The 15,168-nt window shown below is 55.3% G+C and overlaps 1 protein-coding gene across 2 annotated transcripts in view; it reads left to right on the top strand.

The window, feature by feature from the left end:
- Nucleotides 1–9,641, top strand: part of PPP1R1A (protein phosphatase 1 regulatory inhibitor subunit 1A) — a 56,237-nt gene extending 46,596 nt beyond the window's left edge. Inside the window, exons 4-7 of one of the 2 annotated variants that reach the window (XM_074979926.1) lie at nucleotides 398–461; nucleotides 4,939–5,148; nucleotides 7,275–7,402; nucleotides 8,975–9,641. In XM_074979926.1, coding sequence (XP_074836027.1) covers nucleotides 398–461; nucleotides 4,939–5,148; nucleotides 7,275–7,402 — 402 coding nt within the window. In that variant the 3' untranslated portion in view covers nucleotides 8,975–9,641. The remainder of the gene's footprint in view (nucleotides 1–397; nucleotides 462–4,938; nucleotides 5,149–7,274; nucleotides 7,403–8,974) is intronic. The other variant, XM_074979927.1, reaches the window with a different exon arrangement.
- Nucleotides 9,642–15,168: the final 5,527 nt, after the last annotated feature.

Genomic DNA, 15,168 nt, shown 5'->3' on the forward strand with positions numbered 1-15,168 from the left:
AGGGGGGGGGACAGGATACCAGCTCTGCACATGACTCACTGTAATCAGCTGATGTCGGGGGTCCCATAGCTATAGCAGGGCAGCCAGCCTATCAGTGCCCCACTGGGATCCAGAGGGTGAGGCCTCACTGCCCACATACTCTGCTTCTTGTGGCACCCTGCCAGGCTGAAGGTGAGACAGTGGGCCGGTCTCTCCTGACTAAACGCTCCCTGGCATCTGTGCAGCGGGGGCCCCAGAGCAGGCCTGGGGGGCAGAGTGCCTAGTCAGGGCCTGCTGGCTGCCAGCCCTGCTCCCCAGTGGTCTACCAAAGCAACTGCAGTGCTGCCCTTTCCAGTCGCTGTGGGGTCCCTGTGCCATGCAGTGTCCTGCGGTGACCAGGCCTTCCCTCTCTTTGCAGCCAGGTCTGTCCATGTCACCCAGACAGAGGAAGAAGGTCCCCCGCACGACCCCCACCATGAAAGGTACCGGGGCACCTCCTCCCCCTCCACTTCCTGCTGTTTCTGGGGGTGCAAGGACACGCAGGGGACACAGCTCACCCTGGTTCTGTCCCCTAATGCTGCCTTCATCCACTCGCCATCCATCTCGGCTTGTCTCCCCTTCCCTCCATTCACACCCTGCCTCCCTCCCTCTGAGCTTTGCTCCTTTTCTCCACCCTTTGCCCTCCCACCATCTTGTCCCATCTTCAGACTGGCAACCATTGGGCACTGGGGCCTCTGGGGGCGCTGAGGTGAGAGGCTGGCGCTGCAGAACAGCTCCAGTCCCTTCCTGATATTCCCCAGCCGGTTGGTGTTACCCAGCGAAGGGGAGTCCTGCCCAGTCCATGCCGGGTGGCTCACAGACCAGCACGCCTTCCCCATTCTCAACTCGGAGAAGTGGTTGTGGGCACTTGAGGTGTGTGGAGCTGGGAGTGGGGCTTGGACCCATTTTGAACACGTGTGAAGCACAGGATGAGTTCACAGGTTGCTCCTTGCTGCCCAGAGCTCTGCCCCCTCGAAAGCAGCGAGACAATCGGGCAAGAGAACAATAGACAATAACAGACGGAACAGGCCTGAGAGCCATGTGCCCACAGCTCCAAACCTTCATTCATGCTCAGGTCTTTCTGTGAGCTCTGCATCTGGTGGATTTTGCTCCACTGCAGCCGTCTGCTTGCAGCTGGGATCAGAGAGGATGGGGCTGGGGTCTCTGGAGCAGGCAGTAGCAGGCCATTTCCATCCCAGTCCACAAAGTCCAGGGCCGACAGATGAGCTCTGGGTGAGAGTGCTGCACAGCCAGTTTGGGGGACAATGGCTCTACACATTGCTGCTAAAACCCTCTTCACACGCCTGCTTCTAAACACGGGCGCTGGTGGCCGAGTCTGTGGAGCCACTAGGAGAGCTGTGCTGGGTGAACTCCCTGGTTTGACAGCTCACTGGGCATAAGTTAATGCCACAAAACTCCCCCTGCCCACCCTCTTTCCTACCCAAAGTGCACATGGCCAATTATTAACAGCAAACATGGAGAGATCTGGGTTCCAGACCAGCAACACGGTGGTCAGCTCCTGCAGCCAGGCCTGGGGAGATAAAACACCAGTGGCAGAGGGACGTCCCAGACTGTGCAGGGGTGTTGGACTTCGCCTGCTGCTGTGCACAGATCTATCCATGCCGTTACTTGGCAGGAGAGAGGGGAAGGCTGCAGGGGGCAGGTGTTGATGGCATCCCTCACATTCATAGCAGTCCAGAGGCTGTGGACGTCTTCCATGAAAACCAGCCCCCCCATGTGGGCACCAGTCAGAGTTTGGCCCACTGTGCATCAAGCTCTGACAAGCCTATAGTCTGAAGATCTTTTCCTCCTTCACACGCCTGCCAAGACCCGAGTTCCAGTTCCACGTTCCCTGAAGCCACCGGTGAAGTAACAGAGCTCACGTACCTGGGATCCAGTTCTGAGTTTTTCCAGGGCTGAGAGAGTGAGAGGGGCTCGAATGGGACCCAGCTCTCACAGCAGTGCAAACCAGCCCAAGGCAAGGCACAAACCCCTGAACTCCGAGCCCACCAATGGGGACAGCAATGGAGTCTCCATGTACCTCGTCTGCTAGCTTTTCCTTTGCCAAGTGAACACAGGGACAGCAGGTGGCCTGGCTGTGGCAGAGGAGACTCGAGGCATGAAAGGTGGCCAGTCACCTTACACGCCCCTCCGTTAAAGAGGCAGCAAACTGGCACTGGCATTTCCAGAAATCTCCAAGAATGCAATTTCCCTCACTTGTGTGACAGACTGCCTCTCAGGCAGAGAATCGCTTTTGGAGGTGTCTGTTGGGAGCACACCAAGGCACCAGTCATGGATCCCTGGGCCAGGTGCTGTGCAAACACACAGGGAAGGTATCACGCGGAGTGCAGGGTTGTGATTCTGAGTCCAAAGGGGCACAAACAGCAGAGCTTCCATGTCACTTTTTCCTCTTCCTCTCAGCTAGGGCAGTGAAAACAGGCCCGTCATTTTCACCTTGTTCCCCCTGAGTCCTGGGCCAGTGTTGCACAGGTAACTACCCACAGGCAGACTCTCTGGAGCTTGGTGCAGGAGCCATTACTGCTTGAGCTAAAGGCCAGTTAATGCTCAGCAAAGGCTGTCAGAGGAGGCTCATTCTTTCCTTCTGTATGTGGTCTAGGTACCACTACATGGGACAGTGACCCACACCTAATAGGTGTGTGGGATGCACGTGGACCAGTATGTGTTGGTAGTCTCCAGGGGAAGGTTCATGTGGTTAAAAAGTTCCCAGATGGATTTTTTTTAAACTGAGAAAACTTTTTGGTTGGCCTTGAGCTCTTACACAGCTCAATAGCCGTGTTAGTCTGTGTCTTCTGAAACAGCAAGAAGTCCTGTGGCACCTTATAGACTAACAGATATTTTGGAGCATAAGCTTTCATGGGCAAAGACCTTGACTTGTGCATCTGACGAAGCGGGTCTTTGCCCATGAAAGCTTGTGCTCCAAAATATCTGTTAGTCTATAAGGTGCCACAGGACTTCTTGTTACACAGCTTGGTCTGTTTTTTAAAATAAGATCAAAACATTGTGATCTGTCAACATCCCCAGGAAAGAGTCCCTCCGCGACTAGAGCTCAGCTCTCTAGTGCAGGCGTGCTCAGCACAGCCCCATCCCAGGGAATGGCAATGTTTTATTTTAAATAAGATGCGAAAATTTGTTCTGATCCAATGCTGCATCCCAGGTTTGCCTGCTGTAGCTGAACAGGGAGGAAGGCACTGATTAGCCAGCTGTACTGATGCTGGCTGGCTTAGGGCAGAGTCCTGAGCTTGGGTCTTAGCATGTGCATGAAGGGAAAGCTGCTTCCCAGGTAATTTCCTGATTCCCCATCCAAGTAGTCTGTACTGATGCATTGCCCTTCTGTCCGCAGACCCAGGATAGCCACCCTATGAAACTGGGCTGCTAAATTGAGCAGCCATGGAGCTTGAGGGTGCGTCCCAGTTCCATGCCATGGTTGATGAAGCAGCAGTTACTGTGCCTGTGAAGTTATTTCTAAATGATAATTGCGTAGCTAGCAGTTAAAGAAGAGGCAGCACTGAGATACACACGTGCTTGAAGCCTGGAAGCGAGACATTACTAGGCACAGCTGGATCTCAGATGGGGGACCAAGGGGAGTCCAGGTGCTACAGGAAATGGGATTGGTGAAGCTGTAGGGGGCACTCTGCTCTCTGAACCTGTGCAGTGGAGAGTGCCTATTCCTGAGCGTGACACCTTCAGTCAGTACAGATATCCTGGTGTTGTTCTTGAGGGTGAAGTTTTGGAGTCTTGCCTCTAACATAGCTACAATGAATCCAGTCTCAGCCTCCTTCCTACATGGCTGTAATGCATTGCAGTGAGGCTGTTGATAGTCTGTTGTGCTCCACCCCAGAGGCGGCTGCATTTCCATGTGTGGAAGGCGGGCGGGGGGCAGTTAACTGATTCCTGTAAGGATGTCCAGGTGAAAGATACTTTAGAAAGGATAAGCCAATAGAAGAGCCAGGGCTCTCCTCTGACTCTGACCCTCACGTTCCATCTGCACTGAGCACTTCACTAATTGCAGCCAGTGAAGCAGCAGGGGATCTGCATGGCCCTATCTCCACCCCTCAGCACCTGGTCATGGACTTTGCTCCTTTGGGCTCCTTAGTTCCTGCACTTGCCCACAATGGCCTCCTTGCATGTGTGGCCCCAGCCAGCCCACCTCAAGTGGCCCCAGCGCCTCAGTCCTCTCCATTGCAGGACTGGGCTGCCAGCTTGGGTTCTGACTGCTGCATCCTCCCTGCTCTGTGGCACTGGGGCTAGAACCTCCATTCCTTACTCACTACACACTCATGTCTCTACTGCACATCCCTGGGAATCAGCCTCCTCTGTCTCTTGGCAGGTCCCACCCACCACTGGCTCATTGCGTGTAGCTGTTCTGCCCGTCGCTTCTCTCAGCTTCACCCCTGATTCCTCCTCATCTTCACCTCCACTGAGAACCTGGCCGTGCACTGGCCTCCTCCGCTGGGCTGGCTGCATTCGGGGGCACAGTCCTAGTGGGGCCCAGACTCTTGGTCCCCAGGGCTACTGCCCAGGGTGAAAACCACCTTGTCATGTCACCCTTTTCACACCAGGTCACCACCAGGGGACCTGCAACAGGCCTGACCTGGGACAGGGTGGGACAGGGCTGGGGAAGGGTTCGGGGGACAGCGTCTCCTCTGGGAACGGGCACAGAGTGACTCAGTGCTGGGAATGTGCCCACGGGTCAGGGGGATCGACACCGGGTCTGCTCAGATGCCCTAGCCCTGGCCAGGCCTGGGAGCTAACGAAGTCAGCCCTGACCCATGGTGGCCCAGTGCTGGATGTACTGTCCCACCGTGGCAGAGACACAGCGCAGGTGTCCACGTGGGCCAGTTCCCCCTTCGGCCCCAGGCCCCTGCGCGTTGCTCACTCTGGCGTTTCTCTCTCCTGCAGAGCTGCAGATGATGGTGGAGCACCACCTGTGCAAGCAGCAGGGGGAGGAGGAGGAGGATGCCAGCGTGGGGAGCCAGGAGCCACACAGCCCTGGGTGCTGCCGCCACGGTAACACAGACCCCAGCCACAGCCCCGGGGGGACCTGCCCCCATGCCCATGCCAAGGCCAGGCTGGAGTCGCAGGAGGGCAACCACGCAGAGTCAGCCGGGCGTGAGTATTACGTGGACACACGGGAAGGTGATGCCCTCATTGGACAGAGTCAGCCCCTGCCCCTCTGTCTGCACTGCTCTGTGCCAGGCCTGGTACCATTATCCGGCACCTTGTGCCTCTCTCGCACCACAGCGAGGCAGGTGCCACATGCAGCCTGCTGTGCGCACACTGGGGGGGTGGGGGAGCAAGGGAGGCCGCAGGGAGATGGTCCCCCCCTGGTAATCCTTAGCCAGGCTGGTCGGGGGGGACCCAGGGTCAGGATGGCAGCGGAGCGGAGAAGTGGTGGGGCAGCCCATTGTGTGTGTGTGGGGGGGTTCTTGTCCCTCGCATGTGCCATGGCCCCGTGCATGGGCCTGCCAGGCCCTGCGCTGGTGCCATGTAGAGCAAACACACTTTTCTCTGCCTCCTGCCCCGCTAGCCTCTCCCCATGGTGCCCCCCCCTTCCTTGTCCTTGCCGCAGTGGACTAAGCGGAGCCATGTCTTGGAGAGGCTGTGGGAGCGAGGCCGGGGCGGGGGCGGAGGGCTTGGGTCTGAAGGGGGTGAGAAAGGTTGCTCAACAGCGGTGGTAACACTGATCTCCAGTGGTCACGGGGAAAAGCTTCAGCTCCCCATCACTGCCAAGAGCCACTGAACAGGCTGAGCGATGGACCCTGGTCACAGGGCTTGAGAGCGGCTGGCCCAGACTGGTGCTATTGGTGAATGCCCAGCAGTGCAGCTGGGGTCTGGATGCTCCAGGGGCCATGATGGAGCTGGGAGAAAGTTTCCATCTCTTCGTGTCCTCCCTGGAGCAGCCTTTCCACCAAGTCCTCCAAACCCTCATCAAATACTTACCGGGAGGTCCTGTGCTGCCAGCAGCCTGCAAGGGGGCACACACACACCCATGATGCAGACAAGTGACACCTGGCTCCCCAGCTTCTCGCTGGCTGCTTCCTCTGTGTTCAGGCCAGATGCACAGCACCACAGCACGCCATAGACGCACCTGCAGAAGAGATGCTGCTGGAGTGGGAGACAACCAGGATTCTCTCTGGCTCTGTGCACCTCAGAGCAGATTTCAGCCCCTCTCCGTGCCTCAGTTTCCCCTTCTGTATCCCAGGGCAAATTGGTGTTTTTCTCTTTCCTCATTTTCCTGTGCAAGTCTGCTGGAGGGCACAGTGATTGGCTGGTTACCTCCACGCCCTTGGCACTGCAGCACTGGTGTGGATGAGGTGCCCCACATGTTGTGAGTGGCATGTGTGAGGCACCAGGGGTCTCAAAAGGTGTCTTGTGGGGGTGTTGATCATGGTAGCAGCGCAGGTCTGTCTGCAGGGTTTGCATGACGCAGAGGTCGGTGTGGCTCGAGAGCTGGCCTCTCTCAACCAATGGACGCTGGTGCAAGAAATGATAGCTCTCCCTTCCCCCGTCTCTCTCGGAGGCTGGGAGCGGCCCAGCTACAGGAACACCGCGTATCAGCCACACACAGCTTCCCTACAGCATGCTCAGTCATCTGAGATTGCTACAGCATCCAAAGCCTGGGCCCCACCTGAGCTAACAGGACAATGGCCTGCAGCTGGAGGTGCTAGTAGGTTTTTATCTTAAGTGAACAAGTCACTAGAGAGGGACTCAGAACACTGGGCTGGGGGGAAGTGGGGCGGCAGTGGCTCAGACTGGATACCTGAACCCTCCCATCCGATTCTGCAAAGCCCAGGAGGTCCCTGGGCAAGCAGGGGTCCTTTGAGGATGCTCTCCTAGCCTCTGTGAAGGGGCCATGCTGGATGGGGGAGGTGCAAGCCCCCTGCCCTCTCTGTTAACATCAGTGCCCGCTGTGGGCAGCGGGGCTGGCTCTAAGCACTTTTTGCTAGGTCCCTTGGTACTCACGAGAGCAGCATCCTCCACCCCTTACAGTCCTGTTGCAGTAACACCACACAGCCGTGTCTCCGTGGCATCCTCTTTGCAAAGAAAAAGGTGGCCCACTGGCGCAGGCTGCATCACATCCTACAGGGCGAAGATCCCTGGGGCAGGCCGCACTGGGCACGTCTGGGGGGCACGCCATTTTGGGAGTGTCCTGGAAGAGTAGGAAACCTGCACCCCCACCCCCATCTCCCCCCACCCCACCCCATGCTCATGTTCCTTGGGCCTGTTTTGTGCAGAGGAGAAATGGACAGGAGCTGGCGTGGATAGCGAAGACAATGGAAGGCCAGGACAGTCCTCAGAGAAGCAGAGCGTCCATATACAACCAAAGGACTCCCCAAGCAAGCAGGCTTCTTCCAGTGACTAGGTACGAATCCACAGGAGGCCGAGGCAGGAAGGTGACCTGACCAGGCCTGTGCTGGAGCATGCATGCAGCTTCCACGTGACGGGGCTGGGGGAGGGTAATAGACTGCGCAGTCGGATTGATTGACTCCCAGGAAGATATCAGTGCCCTGGTAAGAGTTCAGCGACAGGGATACAGACACTGGGGGGCTGGCGGCACAAGCTGAGCAGGGAGAAGTTAAAAGCTGCTGGGTCGGGCTTGGCTCTGTGCTCCCTCAGTGGGGCTGGGAGGTGCAGCAGGAGCTGGAGGGCATGAACAGTGCCCCAGGAGAGGACTGGCTCAGGGTGGGGCACAGTGGCTACATCTCCACCTCGGAGTTATTTCAAACTAAGGCATTGCTAACCTGGCATTTCAAAATGTCTCGTTTTGAAATAACACAACCACAAACACTGTGTTTCGAAATAGCACTTCCGGACCTGGAGCCGATTTTAAAATAGTGCCGTTGGGAGCCGTTATGGCTTATTTCAAGACAGTGCTGTTCCGTGTCTTACCAATGCCTATTTCGACCTATTTCGAAAGAGACGCTCTTCCTGCTGAAATGAGGGGTGCCAATTTCAGAATAATGCACACGACTCTCTTTGGAAATAGCGTGTGCGTAGCGTCGATGACAGCCAGGTTATTTCAAAATAACTGTCCTGCAGACGTAGCCAGTGGATCTGGAGGAGGAAAACGGACTGACCGCGAGGAACAGCTTCCTGGGCCTGGGATGCCCAGGGGCTGAGTGTTGCATGCCCAAGATGTGATAATGGTGATAACGGGTGCAGGGCTGGACTAACTCCCCTGGGTATGGATCACAGCTCCCTGCTTGGCTGATGCTGATGCTGCTCCCTGGACACTGGCGCTTTCGACTGACTATTCGAAACAAACGAGCACCCCGAGTGGCCTGTTCCTGTTTATTGTGCATGTGGGCAGTGGGAGTGACCCTGTGCTGCCCCGGGAGTGCCCCCCGAGCCCCTTTATAAATCCATGAGGTTTTGCAGCTCCTCTCAGCAGCCCCCACACTCCAGCTGCCCGTGGCTGCCCACCCCACAGCGCCCAACCCGGGGGCTATTGCTGCTGGCCACATCCTGGGCAGGCCCAGCAGCCAGGCCAAGGAGCAGCTGAGCCCTGAAATCAGTACGTGAGCTAAGGCAAGGCCTTGGGGCTCACCCTTTGGGCAATAAGGGAGGCATTATTGACTCAGGCTGGATATCTCCCTAACATCCATGGCAGCCTTCACTGCCCCTAGTAACGCCGCCTGCCCCCACCTCTTCTGCTCTCAGCTGTGTATTGAATCACCTCACCACGCCAGCCAGTGGCTGTCCCTTCCTGCCCCAATCCCTAGCGCTAGGGAGCCATTGTCCAGGGAAACAGGTGTGCACGTAGTGTGGAAATGGGAAGTGTTAAGGTGACAGTGCAGGTCTGCGGTGTTCGTAGCTGTGCCAATGGGCGGGCGTGCGCCGGCAGGTAGAGGAGCAGCAGGAAGAGCTGCTTGGCTTTTCATTTCCTTTTGTGGGTCCCAATCCCACCGTTTGTTGTGTATTCACCCTCCTGCAGGTGACATGCCAGTCCCGGTGTGAGTGGTGTTTCAAGGACAGCAGCAGGGCCACGCCGCAGGCAGTCCGGAAGAAGGAAGATCGCTGGGCATGGGGGGTTCCTGATTGTTTTCTAAGATTTCAATGGCTGTTTGCGTGTTTGTGATTTTTTGGGGTTTTTTACTGGCATAGAGAAGATGCCCGGGGGGTGGGAAGGAGGAGGCTGAAATCTGGCCCCGGTGACCCACCGGCCCTTCCTGGGGCAACTCAACACACGTGGGGCATTTTGCAACAACGCAATCGTCCTGGGCGGGACTGATAGTGATGGGCGTGGGCCTGCAACTCCACGCAGCATCCAGAGGGTTCTCAGTGCTTCCCCTTGCCCTGGGTGTCAGCAGGGTCTTTAGCCCTACACGGCTCCTGCTGCCCAAAGCCAGGGCCCAGGACAGGGGGGCCACGCTGGGTCCATGGATGTGAGCACGCAGCCTGCCTCAAGCGGGGCAGTGCCACGGTGCCCAGCTGCCTTTGCCGCTGTCGCAGAACCGGAGGCTGAGCCCCGCCTGGCGTCTCTGTCGTCACTTGCAGGCCTCAACAGGGCCTCGACAAGCCCCCTCTGTCACTGCAGCTTTGGCCCTCCAGAGCACCAAGTCTGTTGTGTCAATCAATAAACTGCTCTTCTCATGTCGGCACCTGCTGCTCAGCACACTTCTCCGCTGGGGTCCAGTGAGGGAGGGTCCACAAGGCTCTGCCAGATGGGGCCCACCCAGCCCGGTCTCCTAGCTGCAAGCACTTCTTGGGTGGTAAAGTATTTCCCTTGGTCAGCTTTGAAAATCCTGCCTTTAATTAGTGAGCAGGAAAGTGTAGAAAATAAAAGCCAGAGAAGCCCAGTCAGGATCTGAGCTGCAGAAGCCACCGTGACCCTGGCCTCTGCTCTCCCTGGGACTGTTTGCAAACAGGGGCACATGTGCTCAGTCCTAGTGGCTGTCCAGCACCTCAGCAAAGCGATTGCTGTGGTGGGAGCGATGCTGGAGCCTCTGACAGCCTGGCAGGGGCTACACTGGCAGCTCTGGGTGGGAGGCCTGGAGCCCCACAGGGAGCCTCCAGCTCAGAGCAGCAGCTCAGGCCCACTACCCCTGCACTGCAGCTCACTGGCTGAGGGAACCCGGAGCCGGCCAGCTTGGAGACAGGCACCAGGCAGGCACCGTAGGCAGTGAGGTACGGAGCAGCATGAGAGCAGCTGCATAGGCCGTTGGCTGAGAGGGACAGCACGGGGATCTCGCTCAGGGAGCAGGACAGTCCAGATACCCCTCTAGCACAGCGGAGCTCCCTGGGGAAGACGGCACCGTGGAGGGGAGCTGCCGGCTGGGGAGGACAGTGCAGGGAGGTCATCGGCTGAACATTTTTGTGTTTCTGTCCAAAAGTTCTCTTGGCGGGTGGCAGGAGGCAGCCCTGGGCCGGGGCTCTGGCGCTCAGAAGTTCCCAGCCCCCACAGCAGCCTCCATTGAGAATAACAGGGGTGGGGGTGAGTCTCCATTGTTCTCAGTGAGTTGGGGAAGCCTCCATTGTTCTTGCCAGAGTGGGGGAGTCACCATTGTTCCCAGTGTGAGGGCAGAGCCTCCATTGTTCTTGCTGGTGGTGGGAGGGGAATCTCCATTGTTCCAAGTGAGGTGTGGGGGAGCCTCCATTGTTCTCAGTGTGATGAAAGACTCTGCATTGTTCTTTTGGGGGGGAGGGAAGAGGAAACTCCATTGTTCTCGTGGCGGGGGAGGAGCCACCCTTGGTCTCACTGGCAGGGGCCCTCCACCCCCCTGTGATACTCAGGCAAGGGAGCTTTATTGCTGCTGCTCTGGGACTCTCTTGACACCCCCTCCTTAGCACTGACAAGCAGGTGCAGAAAGGCCCCAACTCTCAGGCCCCTGCTCCTGGCTCTGCCCCAGGAGCTCAAGGGCAATAATAGCTGGGTGGGTTCAATGGATGAGTGGCCCTGTCCTCGGTGTCTTCCCAGCAGCCAGGATGTCTTTGGTGCCACCAGCTCTGAGCTTGACCTAGGCCCAGCCTGAGCAGCTGTCCAGGAATTAGGAGCAGACCCTCAGAGTCCCCAGGAGGCTGGAGAGAGGAGGCCAGGCCTAGGCAACAAAGGCATTGGAAATGGCCAGGGGCTCAAAGGCCAAGCCCTGTGAGTAACACCCTGTGCTACCTGAACCCCCAGCACCCTCCTGCTCTATTCACTATGCCCCACTTGCCTCCTGAGGCTGGGAATAGAGTCAAGGAGACCCGACTCCCAGCACCTAAGAACAGCCATACGGGAGCCAACCAATAGCCCTGCCAGAGCTGAGTGTCCTCTCACCCAGCGGTGCCCGTGCCAGGTGCTTCAGAGGGAATGACAAGACCAGGGCAACTCTTGTCCAGTCCCAGCTGCGGGCGGGTAGAGGTTTGGGGACACCCAGTGCACAGGGTGGTGTCCTTGACTACATAGCCCAATAGCCATTGCACATCAGCCCACCAGCAGCTTACCTATTTTTAGAACCTAGTTATACATTTGACCCTCACAACATTGCCCCTAGCAATGAGGTCCATGGGCTGACTGTGCATCGAGTGACGATGTCCTTCCTTACGTTCATTTTTAAGTCTATAAACCTACTAATTTGCTGGCAGACTCCTGGTTCGTGTGTGAGGTGAAAGGGTAAATGACATGTTCCTAGTCACGGTCTCCACACAACCTGTGATTTTTATAGACCTCTATCATGTCCCGCCTTCTTTATTGCTTTTCTAAGATGAGCAGGCCCAGTCTTTTCAAACTCTTTTTCTATGGAAAGGCTTCCATATCCTTAAGCATTTTTGTTGTTCCATGCTGTACCTTTTCCAATTCTAATAGTGCTTTTTTTAGCTGGGACAACCACATATGCACACAGCATGTGAGTCTCCACGTACCAGGGATTAATAGAGTGGCTTTAGTATACTTGCTCTTTCTTAATAGGTCCAAACATTTCATTAGCTTTTGTGACTGCTGCTGTCCATTGAGTGTTTTGGGCGAATAAGCTATGATCTCTCTTGAGTGGTAACAGATCATTTAGACATCCCCCCGCATCATTTTCTGGGTGTATTTGGGATTATGTTATCCAATGTGCATTATTTTTCTCTTATTGCCATTGAAATGTCATCCAGTGTTCCCTGTCAGTTGAGCGCTTGGTAGTGTGTTGAGCCGGCAGTGTGTGTATCTGTTAGTTGTGCACATCAGCTCATGCCACAGTACATGTAACAACATTTATTCCACCCATGGCCTGAAAAAATTAGAGGAAATCCTGATGTCATCTGCAGTTTCTTTACCCAGTCACGAAGGTCAGGGCTGTGAGCTCCCTTCGTTACACTTCAGTTACTGATCTGTCAAGTAATTTTTGTATTGTCAGGAAGGTTTCCAACCTCATTTTTCACCCCATTTCGCAGTGCAGGAAATGTTGAACAGTGCAGGTCCACCTCCATGGGGACTCTGCTATTTATTGCTCTTTGTTGTGATAAGGAACATTTATGTCATCCTTGTTTCTCATCTTTTAACCAGTTACTCGGCCAGGAGAGGTCCTTACCTCACTTCCTATGACAGATTACTTTACCTTTCATGTAGGACCTTGTCAAAGACTTTCTGAAAGTCTAAGTTCACTATGTTGACAAGATAACCTTTGTCCACATACTTCTTAACATCCTCAGAGCATTCTAGTAGACTGGTGAGGGATGATTTTCTGTTACTAAAGCTGTGTTGATTATTCCCCAATGTATTTATCTATGTGTCTGGCAATCCTTTACTTTCAAACAACCTGTCTGGTACTGAAGTTAGGCTCATCAGGCTGTAATTGCCAGGATCATCTCTGGCATCTTTTAAAAAAATCAGCACTACATTAGCTACCACCCAATCTGCTGGTGCAGATGCTGACTTACATACCATGGTTAATAGCGCTGTAATTTCTTGCTTAAGTGCCTTCAGAACTCTTGGGTGAATACCAGTTGGTCCTGGTGCCGAATACTGTTGATTGATTTGTTCCAAAACCTTCTCTACTGACACCTCAATCTGAGACAGTTCCTCAGCTTTGTCACCTGACAAAAAGGCTCAGAATCTCGGAATTGTCAGAATCTCCCTCATCTGCAGTGACGGCCAATACAAGAATTCATTTGGTGTCTCTGCAGCAGCCTTGTTCTTCTTGAATCCTTCCTCTTTTGGCACATTGATCAGCCAATGGCCCCGTTGACTTTCTTTTTTTCTTTTTTGTGGCAGGCCTCCTGCTTCTGATACACACACAAAAATTGTTGTCAGGACAAATCCTGCTCTGCCAACTACATCCTGCTCTGTTTCCCAAGCCAGGGTAAGACCTACGGCAGGGCTGCCCTAGACCTTAAAGTCGACTGTAGATAGGCAAATCCAGCTACAACAATTGTGTAGCTGGAATCGACGTATCTATGGTCAACTTACCTGGCTGTCCTGTCAAATGTCGACCCCAGTAGGTTGATTTCGCATATCTCCACTAGGCACTGAAAATCGAACCCCAGAAGATCGACCTGAGTAGCATAGATGTACCCCTAGACATGGGCTTTTTTAAAAAAACAAATAATTAAATCGCCTCTTTCTTTCCCAGCTTACCCTGTGAACTCTCTCTCTCTCCCTCTCCCCGCAGTAAGGCTCTTCCCCTGAGGCCCTTTTAAAAATTATTTCCAAAAGAGAGGCGAAAAAACCTACAACAGAAACCATTTTTAATGCTCTTTTGTTTTTTTATTTATCCTTCGCGTAGTTCTTGTGATTAGTTCCTTAGTTTCATTTTTACATGCGCAGAGTTTGGATTCAGTATTGGAAGGTGGAGCTGTTCGAATAATAACCAGTTTCGAGAAACGAAGAGGAACGGCAATGTAGAAAATTATGCCCGACGTACAAACACGTACAGAGAATACCCATGGCGGAGGTGAGCTCGGGGGTATTTACAGGGAGGGCAGGAGAGGTTCGCAAATCAGGGCCGTTGAAGTGAAAAGTCCTCACAGTCGAAGAAGCCCCCACGCAAGGAAGCCACTTTGGTGAGGTCAGTTTGAGGGATGCTCTTGCTAGAGCGCTGCTGATTCTGAGCCTGATTCTTTCTCATCTAGTGCCTGACCCTGAGAGATGCTGAGCTCTGCTGATGCACAATGGCCTCAGAGACAGTGCTAACACTCAGTGCTCTCTGGGTCAGGCCCTCACCTGGGTTTACCTGGGTGATTTGCTGTGGTGTGGCGAAGACCAGGATGTGGTCTGGATTTGAGGCTTGGGTGGTCTCAGGTGATTGGCTGTGAGTGGGGTGTCAGTTTGGTCTCCTTTTTTTCATCCTCTCCAGCACCTTTGCCCTTCTAGCCGGGGGTGGGGGGCAGCACCACTACCCCCATGTTGCGGGGGGGGGCTCAACACAGGATGTGGGGGGGGTGACACTCCCAAAACCACATCGCAGAGCAACACCAAAGGCAGTTCACTGATGCTCCCCCCCAACCCCTAACTGTCTCAAAGGCTGGACAAGAACCTGTGTCCTGCATCCCACTTTCCAGTTCCAACTCAAGACATTATGCCCCTCCCAGAGCTGGGGGTAGCACCCAGGAGTCCTGACTCCCAGTGCCATAGCTCAAACCCCCTGCACCTGCTCCAGGCACATGGCTCATCCCAGAGCTGGTCAAAGCATCTGGAGTCCTGATTCCAGCCCCATGCTGCCACACGCCAGACCCAGCCCACTCCCACAGCACTGGGAGCAAATGTGGCTTATCAACCACAGCTCCCTTCCAATGGGCAGGTCTGAGGCTGCCTGGCCAGAGGGCAGGGAGGAGGGTCTGCAGGTGACATGGAGTCTGGGGGGGCAGGATTGCCCATACACAGCTCACTGAGCTTTGGAGAGATGCTGCGAGCTGTCCCCCAGTAATTGCAAGGCTGTGGTCAGTATGAAGCTCTGCTCCCCTGGGGCTGGTGACTGCAGTGTCTCCTGCCACCCAGACAGCCCCGAGCACAATGGAGGCTCCCAGCCTGCTGGGCAGCCTGGGGTGGGGTGGCCAGGCCTGAACGCCTACATCCGGGACCCACAGCTCAACAGGTGAGTCCATCAGGGTCGTCAGGCCTTCATCTCAACTGAGCCAAAGGTGAAAGTGCTCCAAGGGACCAGTACCTGGCCCTTAGAGCCGGTGTACCTGCCCCACCCCCGAGCACCCAGCCCTTAGAGCCGGTGT

This window comes from Carettochelys insculpta, chromosome 29 (genome assembly GCF_033958435.1).
Source record: "Carettochelys insculpta isolate YL-2023 chromosome 29, ASM3395843v1, whole genome shotgun sequence".
Lineage (NCBI taxonomy): Eukaryota > Metazoa > Chordata > Testudines > Carettochelyidae > Carettochelys > Carettochelys insculpta.